Source organism: Plectrocnemia conspersa, unplaced genomic scaffold (assembly GCF_051122295.1).
Source record: "Plectrocnemia conspersa isolate PC_06_02 unplaced genomic scaffold, ASM5112229v1 ptg000012l, whole genome shotgun sequence".
Taxonomy (NCBI): domain Eukaryota; kingdom Metazoa; phylum Arthropoda; class Insecta; order Trichoptera; family Polycentropodidae; genus Plectrocnemia; species Plectrocnemia conspersa.
The window spans coordinates 14,010,567-14,027,494 of NW_028277176.1; the positions used below are offsets into that span (position 1 = coordinate 14,010,567).

Here is a 16,928-nt window from a genome sequence, read left to right on the forward strand (position 1 = left end):
ATCAATACAGTTGTCAAAGCTCATCTCAATTTAGTATAATTTATCAAACACAAAAAGCTATTTTGTCTATTATTTTGAGCGTCGGATCTATTGTATAAGTTTACTTTAACTTCGTGTTTTTTATCGTGTCTGCAAGATTCGAATTAACGATTATTATATAATTATAATCAACACTGATTAGGTTTCCCAAGATTTTCCTAATCTCACGGATGAGTGTCTTGATGAATAATTCAAATAAAATCGAGTGACATCTATCGAGTGTTGTCATTGATTCACAGACTTTGATTTTAGTCTGGCGTAATAACCCATTGTAATGCATTGGGCTAACGCCTGAGACGTTGCAACAGAAAATGTATAATAAAAAATGTTAAATGTTGATCAATTTTAGAAATGTTTTTTGTTTCCAATAAGTTCAAATAAGTATTCAGGGTTAAGAACCACACTAGACGATCCCATCGCGAATATGCCGCCCCCAAGCAAGTGCCGCCCGGGGCGGCCCGCCCCCTCCGCCCCACCATAGCTACGCCACTGTATCTATATTGAAGTGAATAAATACTCAATGGTGCATTATAATTCAAATAGCCATAACTTCATGCTTCGTAGACTATGTTTTATATTTAATCAATATTCATAATATTTATGCATTTTTCTGGGCAAATTCAATGGGAGGCAAATGCTTCCACCTGCCTTACCACCAAAATGACATCACTGGTTACTTATTAACAACTTTAAATCGGTAATGAAGCAGTTCATATGCGAATTGGAAAGATGTGTACTGATTTGTTTAATTTTCTATTTTTCAGAGATGTAAAGAGAAGCTGAATACGTTGGCTATTTCGGTTATGAACCAGTGGCCGGGTGTTCGGTTGAGGGTTACGGAAGGCTGGGAGGAAGAGAGGCATATGCAGAGGGAGTCCGAGCTGCACTACGAGGGCAGAGCCGTCGACGTGACAACTTCGGACAGGGACAAATCCAAATACGGCATGCTCGCCAGGTTGGCCGTCGAGGCGGGCTTCGACTGGGTGTACTACGAGACTAGAGCGCATATACACTGCAGCGTCAAGTCAGGTGAGAGATGCGAATTTTAGATAAAAGGTGTAGTGTGGAATCTCCCATAATCTCCTGATAATTTGTGTAACCATTTTTGCATATCACACATGCTTGAAGATCTATCATAAAAATAAATTTGATTCAGCTTTTATTTCATATGAGAGATTTGATTTGCATTAATAATTTATTTAAAGTCGCAAGATCTACTTGCACAGAAACACCCCGATCCGGATTACATGTGTAAAGCGTCTCCCATTAACGAAATCGGCTTACACCTTTCATTGTTAGCGTATACCTACACGCACGCGATATTATGATACTAGCGTATCTGAATATCGATCGTGGCGTCGGACGTACCTGGCAACGATATCGGATTGCTCTTCGTCGGTATGTGTGTGTATATATACGAGAGATCGCCGCGACGGGATACGAATCTACTAAAAATCTCTCTCGGGCAGACAGAGAGGGGTAGAGTAAAAAATCGGCGAGGCAGTTCGTTCTGGTACACCCTGTGGGCCCGGGAGCGCCGTACCGGTCCGTTTGATGGAATGCTGTCTGTATAACGTCGGACGGACGCAATAAGGCCAACGAGACCCGTTGCGGCCGTGTCGTGTAAATTAATATTTGAACAGCGGGCCTTCTTGTGTGAGCATGTACTGCCTATATGGTGTGTGTGTCTCACGGAGAAAGGGACTCCTTCCGGGATGTGGTCTGCCGCATCGGCGACTCCACTTTCGCACGGTCTCGGCGGTCGAGAGAGCTCGGCGTGACCGTGGAACGAGATGGAACCGATTTGTGTGCTAGTGTCAAATTTTGAGATTAAACAGTATCTGACTTAAGGAATAAGTTTCAAAAATGATAAAGTTCGTTATTTATTTTATTATAAATTTTTAAATTTAAAAAAAAATATGTATCACCAGTAAAGTTATATTTTCACTGGAGTATCAGTGAAATCATATTCAAATACATTTTCACCGGTAGATATATGTATTTCTAATAGCCAAAATATTTTAACTAATAAGCGAGACAAATCTTATGTTGCTCTAAACTATCGTTGTAACTTAATTTGCCAGTTCCAAAACAATCATTTGCTGTTCAAACACAAATTTAATTCAAACGAATCAAACCTAACTTGACCTAATCAAAGTTCTAAAACTAACTATAGTTTTAGATCTGTTAAAATCTATCATTATTTTATATTGTTTATAATCAAAATATAATTTATATACTTCTTTAACGCCTTCTAGAATTAGTCTATAAATTATATGTTACGAGTTATTAAAAGTATTTCATGACAAGGCGGATCTGTCATTTTTTATATTTATATAAATATATATATATGAGCTGAAGTAGCTAATTATTGGTGATTTTTACTGCACGTCTTAGCTCGATTTTATTTTAATCATTCATCGCCATATTCATCCGCGAGATTAGGAAAATCTAAGAAAACCTAATTTGTGCTGATCGATTCCGATCTCCAAATACCATAGAAATTTAAAAATAAGGTGCACCATGACTTGTACAACTCGTCTATTGTTCTGTTGCAAATTCAATCGAGTATTTCGAGATCCAAGCATTTATTTTTCAATAAATTCAGTCTCGAGATACGAGCATAAAAAGACTCGGCTAAACATTAATGAAAGTGACATCAAAGAGCTCATCGAGAAGCATTCTGATGAATTGACAACGGAAGAGCTAAATAAGCTACAGTCACAGCAGCACACGGAAGTTTTACAGGAAATATGTGACAAACTCATTTCAGAAACACTGAAAAAGCAGATGAAACACTGACATGACTTCGTTGTACAGGACTTTATCGAAAACTCCTGTGGTTTTGCAGTTTTTTTGGGGGCCCAGAACAAATTTACTCTTGAAGTGCTGAATTAATTTTCATGAAAAGTCACGTAAACAGTAAAAATAAATTAAAGATTTTTTTATATGTTTATATTCATTCTATACTGCATCTATATTCACCTTCAGAAATATTTTATTTTATTTTTTTACTGTGTAATTGACTAATTACGTGACCTTTTATTAAAATTTATTTAGCACTTATTTTTTTTTATTGAGCGTGGATTAAAAGCGATTTGTTAATTTATCTGCACCTAGCACATAAAGGGTTAAGACATTTCAATGGGGAAAATTGATTTGAACGGAACAAATGCTATTTGGAACAACCTATCTAACAAAAAATATTAATTATCATGAACTTGAATATTAAATACAAAAAACAGTTGTGCTACAGTAATTCTGTTGTATACAACAACAAAAAAAAACATTATTTCCACAAAAAGTAAAAATATTTCAAATGAAAAAAATTATTTCTTTAACTAGTATTTAGTGTTTTATTATTTCATACAGCTGCTTTTATTTTCATTATTACGCTATTTTATTTTAAAGTTTATTAAATGACTAGTGTCAATTAAACGACTGATTTATTTGGGACATGTCCAACAAAACTTGTGCTTAGACCAACCCAAGTGGGAATTTTTCGCTTTTTTTTATACCGCTGAAGTCCGTGATTTACGGACGTGTGGATAAGCCTTTTTGTTATTAAGCATTTAATAATACGAAACAGCAATCAAAACGTTTTTCTGGTCAATAAATATTTATTTATTAAACTCCTTCATTGCAACATGACAGCCGTTAGCCCAATACGCTACAACGGGGTAAACACAATAAAAAATACTATAGTAAGTTTTGAGACATTAGACTGAAGTCTGTATATTAATGACATATTGTATTATTTTTAACTAGATTTTATTTTAAAAATTCATCATGATTTTCATAAATCTAAAAAAACATAAAATATGATTATTGGTTGTAATTATATTTATATAGTAATCAATAATTCCAATCTCCAAGACATGATTAAAATTGTAAAACTAGGGTTCATATGGAATTCGAACTCAGGTCTTTCAGATATTAGTCACCGGCTATAATAGTGCTCTATCATGCTGGTATTGAAATGTATGAATCAACAATATAATTTCTTTAAGTATTACACTTTCATTTGATTAGGAAAAATTTTTTTAATTTGAATTTTCTGCCAGGAATTCTGCCAATTTTTAGATTAAATTTATTACATGCATATTCTTCATATTCATTTTCATATTTTTCAACTCCAACCAGATTCTAGTTTGAACAATTTTCATCAGATTTTTAAAAAATCTGATTATTTTCCAATTTTTTAAAATCATCATTACTTCAATCTACCGCAGATCTATAACATTTTCTTCAAATTGGCATAGTGAGATCGGTATAAGAGTAGGAGTGCGGTTTCTTCGCGCTGCTACGCCATTGGGCGGGTGGGGCCGCAGCGCCGCCTTCTTCCCCGGGACCACCGGGAGAGCTGGGAGGGCCGAGCCCCGCCGCACCGGCCACTAGCCGATTTCGCGTTCGTCCGATTCGGCGACTGGTTTCTTTGTTTTGCCGACTGCGCGTTTTCCGACCGACGCATGAAGAACAACGCCGAGAATAATAAGAACAAAACAGAACAAAAAAACTTGTCGGCTGGCCGTTCGTAGCCAGCGAAAGTAAACCGTCGGCTATTAACATTTTCAATATATTTTTACGAGCTCGTAACGCGGCGCGGTTTGCCCCGCGTGGGCCACGGCGGACGCCTACTTCTTCTTCGTCGTATCGTCTTCTTGTTCTTCTTGGCGGTGACCGAGACGGCGTGATGCGCCCGAGGTGATCGCGATAATAACCTTTGAATTTGACCGTTTGCAATTTCGACCGCGCCGCTATAAACGCCTGTGTGCCAATTTTTAGTTTGTTTTTCTGTAGCATATAAGCATTCTTAATTTTGCATCGATAACTGACTATATGGGTACAGTAGATTAGAATCTAATAGCAGATCTAAGTCGTAGATATTTTTCTAATCTAGATATGTATTATACAAATGATAAATTACATTTATTGCACTTCGTTCAGAGAAAATAAAAAATAATATCTTCATAAAAACTGTAAAGTAATCTGATAACTAAGCTTACAGTAGTTAAGTTCTATCTTAATCACTGGACTTGATCATTTTAATGTTACAAAAATACTGTTATTAGTGATACGTCATTATGTAGTTCTTTCTTTAAAATAGCATACATCGACTTTGGCCCGTAATGGCGGCTAACTATTTAAATCAAAGTTTAATTACATATTTAATAAATGTATTAGTTAATTTAGGAAAATATAGGCAGTTGATATAGTATTACTTTAGTTTCGAGTTGGCTGATTTTAATTTTTTTTCTGTAAAATAAAACCATCACGATAGTGACTAATGCCTATAAGGCACGAGTTCGAATCTCATATGGACTTTCCTGTGTGTTTGGGAGATTTGAATTAGTGATTAATATATAATTGATTGAGTCTTTCTAGATTTCCCCAATCTCATGGATAAATATTGTAATGAATAAATTGAGTGACATTTATTAAGTGTATGCTGTACTTATATTTTATAATTAATAAAATAAATGTCATTGCTTTCAATCTGATGTCACACTACTTAGTAGTTGTTGATTGTGCTTATTTATTTAGCTAACGGCTGTCATGTCACATCAGAAGATTAGGAGGTTAATTGGAGGTTTTAAATTTAAATAGTTCATATATTAATTCGTTGTGCCAGATCGTATTAAAAGCTTTCCACAATATTGAAATTGCCTGAAATATTTTCTTTAATTATGAAAACTAAAATATTAATTTATTATTTTATCTCAAAGATAATCTTCTTTACGTATTGATTTTGACCCTATAGAACACACCAGGGAAAATATTTAGGCTGACAAGGTTGAAAAGAAATTCGAATATAAAAAATACTAATAATATGTAAAGCTTTATGTTATCCATAGAAAATTTAGATTTTATTTTAGATTGTGTCAAAATTTATTACCGAATTTCTTAAGGATTTCTAAGATTGTAACTTATAATCATAACTTAGATTTTAGATTACTTTACACCGAGTAGCTAATTTCTACTCTTTAGAAAACGAAATGTGATTGGAATTTTATGTTAATTTCCCGAGAAGTGCTGTGTTTTTTATTTATTTTTCTTTTTTGCATCATGGTGTTGACGAAAAAAAATTGTACTAGTTCAAATTGAAACACATTATGCGGCACAGGCTACGAGAATTATCAATTTGGGATATCGTGAGGGTATTGTTAGTCAAAAAACTATAAAAAAAAATAAAATGTAATGGCTATATTAACATTGAAATTGAATTTGCTGTAGAAAAAAAATATTGAAAAACACTGTTAGAGCTAATCAAAAAAAACTGTTCGGAACAGTTTCATGATATCTGTATTCCTGGTTAAAGTGAAAAAATAAGCAATTGAGTACCAAAACAGCAAGTTCTTTATTAGTTCTGAAAATCATTATTTAAGCGAATTATTTGGAATGGATTCTCTACTATAACCAGAAGGCAATGGTTAGACAGCAAAGAAGCTACAAAACATACTCCAAAAATAAGTGATATTCTGGTGAAATTATTTATCGATCGTTTTAATAACCAAATGGAAATATTACAGCAGAATAATACTGTAGGAAAATTGTAATCATCCATAGAAAATTAAGCATTAAACATCCGATGACGAGACCTCATACTTCACTAATTACTGTTGTAAAACTAATCTAATTAGGATTTGAAATTTTGCCTCATTCCTTATATTAGGGCCTGACAAGAGGGGGGACAAATTTTTGGGGGCTCAAATCTGGAAAACATCATATCAACGATATATTTAAAAAAAAATTAAAAACTGACATCAAATAACGAATCCGAACTAAACTAGTTGTTTGCGATGTATGCATTTCAGGTATAAGATTCTTTTACCTTTTTTATTCATACTTAAATAAATAATAGGAGTGGAACATTGCCTGCAAAAGCACCCACTTTCTATGAAATACTTTACAATAATCATTATTAAACAAAGGAACAGAGTGTATTTTTTTGATGTGGCTCCGTTTGTGTTAAAATTATTTTAACTGATAGACGCTGGTGAAATTATATGCTGCTCTAAAATGTCTATGAAACGCAATTTGACAGTTGCGAAACGTCCATTTGCTTTTCAAACCTAAATCTATTTCAATGAAAGTGCAAAAAATAATAAAACTTGGACGTCTTTACAGCCACTAAAAATATAGTTTTTTAATAAGCAATGGATTCATTTATTGGTAAATTGTTGGCAAATGATGATTTATTTAAATAAAGCATATTTTGATTAATATAATTGTTATTAAAAAATCTGTGAAATATTAATTGCTCTTTTGAAGCAAAGTAGCACTAATAAGTAATTCGTACAAAATGTATCTCTAATTAAAAAATCATCTTTTTTTAAATAGCACTTAAATTGCATCATATTTATTTATGTTGATTAGAAATGAACTTTAAAAATTACGTGAGATAATAAATATTCTATACAGCGACTTATGAATTATTTATTTACAATTCAATAAATCGGCGTATTAAATATTAAATCGCTACGTTCTCCATGATGCATATTATATGAATTTTAATTATGTAATATAGAGACATTTTTATTTTTATTTTTTTAGCAGTATTGCTTCAATTCTATTGTATGATTTCATTTCAATAAAGATCAATAATAATAATAGCAATAGAGACTCTTCATCGAAGAGAAAGTCCAACCGGACGCATCGTTCAGTATTTCACGTAATCCACTATAGATATATCTATAATACATACGTGCATAGATATACCCATACAAACATATCGCCGCTGTATATCGTATATAAAAATTCCGAATAGCATTTTTATAGTTGCCCCCACTATAATACCGATATGTATTTTTTTATTCGTTTCGTCGTCCGTTTCCTTCCAAAAGGCGCTGCCATTACCGCAGCACGAAAATGGTGGAGGCTCTGCCGACAGTCACATTGGTCATATCCATTCCCACCACGGCCATCTTCCTCTTGGACGGGCATTCTTTCGGTGGTACAACGATACAACGAAAGAAACCGAAGCACGCGTGTGTTTACCTGGCGGTCAGTGCTGACCAACCGAGAACGTCGTAAAAAAATCTATAACCTCTCCCCCATGCAACGCCGAACCCCAACGAAATTAACCTCGATAACCTTTTTTGGTATAAGTATACTTGGTTCTAAACAAAATTTTTTGAAAATTAATATATGTATTACAATATTTCAATATTAAAAAGCAAAAGTGGTCGAGTAGCGAGAATTTCTTTTAAAATGCAGAAAGGGACTTTTAATTTAATCATGTAAAAAAATCATAATCATTAATAAATAAAATATGTGAATTAACATATTTTATTCGCTTGTGAATAGTATTTTTAATTATCTTTATAAAACATATTTCACGTAAAATATAATGAGAAATCCTTACACATAATTAATTTTTCAAGCCTTCCACTATTCTTGAAAATTGTTCATATATCCTTGACATGTATTTGAGACGTAGATTATCTTTGTGATTAGAATTCACACTTTTTATTTAAATTAAATATTACTATCATGGATTTACATGTAACTCCAATGCGTCAAGATGATAAAAAAACAATAAATAATATTATTAATGCACAAAAATATTTTTCGTAGAACTTGATCAGTTCATAAAAATGATTATTAAGCTTGTTTATTATCAAAGGTTTACAATAATTTAGGTGTAATGTATTAGATACAACAAAATTATATAAAAACAAATGTAATTACAGTGAAATCTCTTTGTAACGAATACCGAAATAACGAAATTCCCAGTATAACGAATCCCAGTATAACGTCCCCAAAAAACTTTCATACAAAATGTTTTCCTTTCTCAGTATAACGAAATATTTTGATCTGAATTTAAGAATTCCGTTACAACTTGATACAATATTTCTCTGAATTCAGTTGTGTTCACAAGTGACATTCAAGGTGTTTCTCCGACCCACAAACTTTTTTTATAAAACATTTTTTTAGCAAATTTTATTGTGTTCATTACAGTAAAAAATAATCTTTCAATATTTTAAGAGATTATTTTGATGCTGTTGTGATATGGTATTTAAAAATAAAAATAAATATATCATCTTCCTTACGTTCAATATAACGAATTTTTTCTTCAATTCTGTGAGCTTCGCTATACTGAGATTTCACTGTATTAAACTAATATACAGATTACATAAAATAGCATAAAAATGTATTATTAAATTTGCTATACTTTGAAAATTATAAATTTATCGATATTGAGCGTTTTATTCGATAAATTGGAAGATCAATCCTTTTTTATGTTCGTCTTGCTTATAAAACGTTGTTGGTATTATTTTCATGATTTATTTTTCAGTATACTATTTAAAATATATTTAACTATGAATATTCTTCATTGTGATGATCTTTTTCTATTGAAATGAGAGAATATTACATTTGTTGTTAAAAATATTTTTTTTAAACTAAAGAATGTAAATAAACAATTGTAGTTAAAGATAAATTAATTCGAGACAATTTGTTGAAAAATACTGACATATTTATTAAGGTCACTATGAATTTTTACAAATACAAACATATTTTTTTATTTAATAATTAATTTGCTTAATCAAAATTATTAGAATGACAAAATCTCTAAATGAAAATCTTATCATTTATTAAACATGTTTTCTGCTAGGGAGTTGTCTTGAAAAAAAAGTGTGGATAAATCAATATTTCATAGCTAAACTCGTTTCATTTTTGGAGGGTCTATCCTGCGATATGGGGTCCCGAATTTTCGTGCAAGAGAATGAGACCTTTTCGATTGATCAATGAAAGAACCAGACGTGGGTTCTTCAGTTTCACGATATACTTTAAGGCTTGATTTTTATCCAACCATTATGAATACCGCTTTTATTGACGTAAAAACAATACTTTTCATGCCACATACGATCGTTTTTATATCGTAACAGAAGCGCTGATTTTTTTAGCTCGTGCGTCACCCATTTGTTTTTTTTATATATTAATATATTTTGATTGATCCGCAACTTTTGGATTTCTAACGCATAAATTTTGTGCAAGCTTTTGAATTGATGTACCTGATTATGATTCAAAAGCCTTCAATTGGTAAATATTGAAGGCTCTCTAGCACGATTTTTTAGAACCATCATTTCACAGTGCGATCTTAAAAAAACTCACACACAAATCATTATTTAGTTAATGCGAGGTTTCTACTGTTTTACTACCCGTTTTTAACTCATACAAAAAAATATTTTATTTTCCTTAATTCCATCTTAAATTCAAATTACTAATATAAGCAAAGATGATACCAAAATACAGACCGAAAAATGTACTTTAACACACACATTAACACAAACAAACTAATATATAATATTATGATATCTTATAGTGCATAAAATACAGATTCGCCACCTGACGGTTGTCCATCGCTGGCCTTCGCCGCCCGGCCGGAATGAATTAATTTTCCTTTCGGTTCTCGTCTCTCTCGCGCGCAGCTTCCCGGTGGTTCCCATGGCCGTCGCTATCTCGGCGTAAATAAATGAACGACAAATATAAAACGTCTTTCGTAGAGGACATGCCATAAATACGTTAAGATAAAAGGCTTCGTTTTATTACGATACCTACCGTAAACGACACACCTTCGCATTATTTATCTTCGGACCCCGAGATATCGTCTCTTTCTCTCGCGTGTAAGGGCAATATTTGGAAATGTATGCGTGTGTGAATATAAATGCCGTTTTGTGGTGCGTTTCGGAGGTCAAACGCATGCTATGTTCGCGCCTTTTGCCATGTCGGCGGGTTGAGAAACCGCTCGGAGGTATAACTCGCCAAACGATCATGTGGTGGTCATTCCAGTGCCTCCCGTGACTTTCCATAATGCATGATCGTAAAAAAAGAGCTTTGAAAGCTTCGCGAGGAATGCGGCGATAATTAATTTTGCTGCACTCGAGTATTTACTATGAGAAATTTTCACATTTTTAAACTTACTTCACTATAATATTCTTTCCATGCGACTATTTTATAAATTGTTTAATATTGATTCAGGTAATTCAATAAATATTTTAATCCACAACTGTGTGTATCAAATATTTATTTTTATTATCGTATTTAAATACAAATAAATATATAATATGAACATCTCTCACACTAAATCATTTTGTATACAAAATATAAATAATACAAATAATTAGTAAGCAAATATACTTTTATTAATTTGCATAATTTTCTGGAACAATATTTGATTATTTGTGGTATATCTACAATTGCAACATTACATATTTATTAACTACTAAGTAAGTAGTGAGGCACTTGACGGAAATCTAATTCTGTGAATTATTGCAATCTATTTTATTAATTATTAACTATTATTACGGCTCACAATCAATAGACATAGTTATGTTTTATTTTACTTTTTCATTACGATATTCATCCGTGAGATTAGGAGAATCTATAAAAACCTAATCTGCAATTTTAGTTATAAAATAATTACTAATTTCAATCTCCCAGACATTAAGCAAAAATTAAAAAAAAACACTGGAGTCCGTATGGGGATACGAACACAAATCTTTGAGCTTTAATCAGCCATGTACATACATATACGTCTGGTCTATCGTACTGTTGATAGAGATAGGAGATAAATAATGATGTACAAGTAAAATGCAAAAAAATGTGTCTCTTCATTATTTATACAAATGATATTCGGACCTCATGACAAAAGTGGCATTTTATATATATTTTTTAACAAAAATTTGTCCCCTCTCTCCACCCCCTCCCCCTTGGAAGAGTCGGAAAAATAGTTTCCAAATAGTTTGATTGTCGACGGTACCTCACTTTCCTAAAATGAAAGCGCTGGGACACAAGAACGGATAATAACCAAATATACTCTTATAAAGGCATCTTAAGAACCTTTTTATTTGAATATTCGGGGATTTTAAAATATAGATACAGATTCAAGAATGCTCTAAACCAAAGTGTCATAGAGGACACGAGTAACTGACTGATTTTCAAAGTGAAATGCATTCCTCATAACAAAGCCAAGCACCTTGGAAAATAACATCAACATCGAATTGAATTACTGTTGAAATACTAGTACCTATAATTCGCTACACAAATAGGCATGATATTTATTGATATTAATGTAGTTTATTGCTCAGCGTAATGAATAGAAGGATTTTATCGCTTTAATTGTAAATGTCTAAGCTTTATGGCGATTTAAATTTAAATCGCATGACTTTTCATAAATTATATATTATATATTACAATCCTATACTATAAAAAGATAATTGGCCAATCGATCTATTTTTTTTTTTAGCAAATATGTATAAAAGCTCTCTGAAAAGCTCGCGCATACAACTGACTTCCGATCCAAGCTCATTGCGGAATCACATCCCACTCGAGGTCCATAAACGACTATCGGGAGAGCGTTAGCAGCCAATAAAAGGCGCAATCGATCAGCCGTAACCTTCGGGCGTCTCGCCTCCTTCCGAACGCGATTTATTGCCTACAACCTCTTTAATACTGCCTCCACGCACACGTTTATTGAATTTTTAACTCTTTTCCGACTTGTTTTATTTTATATTTTTATATACCTGAAAAAAAATATATATATATTTATATGATGTAATAACATATACCTCTTCAGAAGCGCATGCAGTCACGCCCCTTTCGAAAGCTTTCTGTGGACCAATAGCATCCGTGAGATTTATCAGAAGATCTATAAATTCATCGGAATCCCAATGATGCATTTTTGATTCATGTTTTAATATCGATAAGAACCTTTTTATTTTGTCATTCATGCAAGCGAGTCGATGTGCAAAATATGTTTTACGTAATGGTACAATTTAGGCAACATAATTCTTTCATGAAATTATATTGGAACATTCATGAATACCATTTTTTTATACGTCTGCGTATTTTAATTGTCCTTTGTAACACAATACCGCAAAGCGAAAATAATGAGCTTTTTTTCTGCGTCTGACTGAAACTCTAGAACGACGCAAAAATCAACAATCGCAAACGTATCAGTGTCTTTCCGAAGCAAGAAGCGGTGTATAATGTGTCGTTCAATTTGATGGGGAAAAATATGGACAGTCATAAAAGGCGTGAACATTATAAACGATAGACTCCGTCGAGATTCGGAGGCGATAAGTATTTTATGGTTATATGGGGGCTTATACAAAAATATGGCGAATTAACGCAATCGTGACATGAAAAAAAAATGAAAGTCGGTCTCTACCAAAAATGGACGGACAACTTTTTATGATATGTTTCTAATGATGTTTTTATCTCGTTTCAGAATCGTCACAAGCTGCAAGGACCGGAGGCTGCTTTCCAGCTTCGTCTGTGGTGCGGCTCGAAGACGGTAGAACTTTGAGTTTGGCGGAGGTCCGTCCCGGGCACATGGTGCTCGCTCAGGACTCCTCCGGGAAATTGGTGTATTCGGAAGTGCTGACGTTCTTGGATCGAGACGAGAACGCCAAAAGACTTTTTGTGAGAGTCAAGATGGAAAATAACGCGACGGTGACTGCTACCGAGGCGCACTTGCTGCTGTTGGCCTCCGGCCAAGTTACCTTCGCGGGTACAGTCAGGATAGGAGACGAACTGATGGTGCCGGGGTCTCAAGGAGCTACTGCGGCCAGGAGAGTCGTCTCCATCGACAGGGTGAGACTCGAAGGCGTCTACGCACCACTGACGAGAGCTGGCACCCTGGTGGTGGACGGAGCAGTAGCATCCTGCTATGCGGCCGTCGACAGCGACAGGCTCGCTCACGCGGCCCTCATGCCTCTCAGGGCTTGGCTAGGAGTCGCATCCTTGATGAGGAGCAATCCCTCCCTCACGGTCGGCGTGCATCCCTACGTCAAGGCTTTATACTCCATCGGACGGTACCTGCTGCCCTCCGACATGTTTTACGATTGACCAGTCACTAATGTTAACGCTCTCCCCTCCTCCTGTAAATACGCTCCTCGCTTCCCTTAATTTATAATTTATTCGCGACGCCCCCTATGCATTTATGTAAATATCGTATTTTTAAAACGTTGTATATATTTTTCGTTAAGTTTTTCGCGTTACACGGCGCTTGTCGACTATACGGGCGACGGTGAGTGAGTTTCATTTCAATCAATGCAACATTGACTACTTTATTCCGATACTTGATACCACTCTTAATTTAAATAATTTATTTAAAATAAAAAATAAATTTCATTTCAAATAAAAAGTAAAACCTCATGAAGATTATGATTACATATTTAAATAGAGAGGGTATCAAGAGTATTGAAACTCCCTACTTAATTATATTTATGTGATAGATTTTAATTTATTTTTATAACAATTTTAAAACCACAACCGTCGCCAATATACTCGCCGAATGCTGAAACAATCATCATCCGCGTCGCTCATGCATCTCAGACTAATTCAATCGTGTACATATTAATTTATCACTATCCAAATATTTATATTATAATTGTGATTGTGAATAATTTTATTATTATATAATTTTATAATATTATAGAACCGTACGTCGAATATATTATTTATACAATATAATATATCCTAATTAATTTATATATAAAATATATAAACACGTTAACTATGTACATATTCGTCAATGGGCGAAACTCGTACGACTTTATTGCCATTTTTAATGCCATATTTATATACATGTATTAAAAAATCATCATTTAACTTTAAACATGCATTTATTACTATAAATATACATATATGTATGTATAGATACTGTAAATATACACTCGTATACAATCGACGATACGTGTGAATATGTTTTACTTATACATACATCAAATTAATTTTTATTTATTATGTATACATACAAGCATGCGCAATTTTTCATATGAAGTATTACTTTATTTATGATTATAAGATATTATTTATGGGCTATGCCGCTATAGTAAAAAAACTTATTTTGTATTTTAATATATATTTTTATTTAATTGAATAAAGTATTATGTTCGTGCCAATTAAACCGAGTTTCGATTTTATAACCCACATAACGTATTAACAATATCCAAGATAATAAAATATACACAAAAGGGATTGTATATCTTGACTATAATGGAATTATTTTAGGACTTCGATTATTACGCTAGGTAATTAATTATTGAAATACAGAATATTGTATATTATTATTTGATGAAAATGTATTTATTTCAGGTGATTGACAATGAAAAGTCCTTCTACATATCCCAAAATACGATCAATGAAATATTTATATTAATCTGTAAATAATATATTATGAAGAAAACAAATCAGGTATCTATATATGTATACTTATATTGAGTTTTAATAGCTTATTTTAAATTGGAATAATAGTGAATTACAATTTTTTTATCATATATTTTAACAACTATACCTAATGAATATTCTAAAAATATATTTGTTTTAGGGAATACGTTTAGATTTAGTGCCATCTTACTAAAAATACAACGAAATATTCAAAATTATCAATGAAATAAAATAAACGTTTCACGTAGAACGCCATGAAGTTAGTCGCAAGTCGCAATTTATTATTTTATTTATGATAATTTATTTTTATATATGATTAATTAAGTAAAATCCACATTTTCAGAGTAGCAGTAGTTAAAATTTTAAACAAACACCCTTATGGTTGAGTTATAATATTAGGTATATATTTTCTGATTTACATCAGATCCGACCGAAAAGGCGTTAAAGAACCAAGCGCGTAGGGTGAGATAAAAATATAAAATTGAATACTAACGTCTAGTGGCGTAGCTATGGGGGGGCGGGCCGCCCCGGGCGGCACTTGCTTGGGGGCGGCATATTCGCGATGGGATTGTCTATTGTGGTTCTTAACCCTGAATGCACTAAAACATATATACATCCACGAATAACAAGAGCTTAATAATAACCAATTTATTATTTTAAGAAATTCTGATTTTATGACCCTTCAAAAAATGTATGGGGGCGGCGGCAATTTTAAGGATCGCCCTGAGCGGCACATTCCTAGCTACGGCACTGCTACCGTCCCTCTCTTCTTACAGATTGGGTTAAGAGAGTTCTTTACAAAGTTTGTAACATATGGTGATTATAACTTAAAACAATTTTTGCCGATTTCTTGCCGTGGTGTTTTTTTCATTAATTGGTAATTTGTTTAATCTCATCGATTCACTAATATGGATCAAAGCACTCTGCATGTTTCTTTGCATGCCTTTGTATGTTTTAGAATTATATATAAGCACTGTATCATCAGCATACATTTGAATACTTCCTGCAAGTTAACATATATTTAAATCATTTATGTATAGATTAAATAATAAAGGTCCCAAAATAGAACCATGTGGAATTCCACGCTTTACTACCTCACCTTTGCTTTGTGTAATATTTATTATAACTACTTTTTTTAATAAATTTAGCGTTGGTCCTACTACTTCAATACGTTTTAATTTCTTTGAAATATATTATGGTATACCGTAAGAAAAGTTTTTTTAAATTTATGAATAATCCTGAAATTTTATTTGTATCGTTTTGCTGTATTTTGCTAATTAAGTCAAAATACGAATATTTTGTATTAAAATCGATCTTGAAATCTACCCAAAATTAGACATGTGATTGTTATGGAACGTTTATAGGACCAAAATGCCCAAATGACCCTTCATATTAGATATGTTACTATTAACGAAGCAAACTCAAACATCTATGTACAGTGGCGTAGTTATGGGGGGGCGGGCCGCCCCGAGCGGCACTTGCTTAGAGGCGGCATATTCGCGATGGAATCTTCTAGTGTGGTTCTTAACCCTGAAAATTTATGTAAATATACGAATAGCGAGAGCTTAACAATAATCAATTTATTATTTTAAGAAATGCTGATTTTATGACCCTGAAAAAATGTATGGGGGGCGGCAATTTTAAGGATTGCCCCGGGCGGCACATACCCTAGCTATGCCACTGCCTATGTATATTATAATAAACACGATTTG

General features: G+C 33.0%; 1 protein-coding gene across 1 annotated transcript in view; it reads left to right on the forward strand.

Annotated features, from left to right (window-relative positions):
• Positions 1 to 14,173, forward strand: part of hh (hedgehog signaling protein) — a 55,795-nt gene extending 41,622 nt beyond the window's left edge. Inside the window, exons 2-3 of the mRNA XM_088199996.1 lie at positions 804 to 1,068; positions 13,274 to 14,173. Coding sequence (XP_088056122.1) covers positions 804 to 1,068; positions 13,274 to 13,893 — 885 coding nt within the window. The 3' untranslated portion in view covers positions 13,894 to 14,173. The remainder of the gene's footprint in view (positions 1 to 803; positions 1,069 to 13,273) is intronic.
• The last annotated feature ends 2,755 nt before the right edge of the window (positions 14,174 to 16,928 follow it).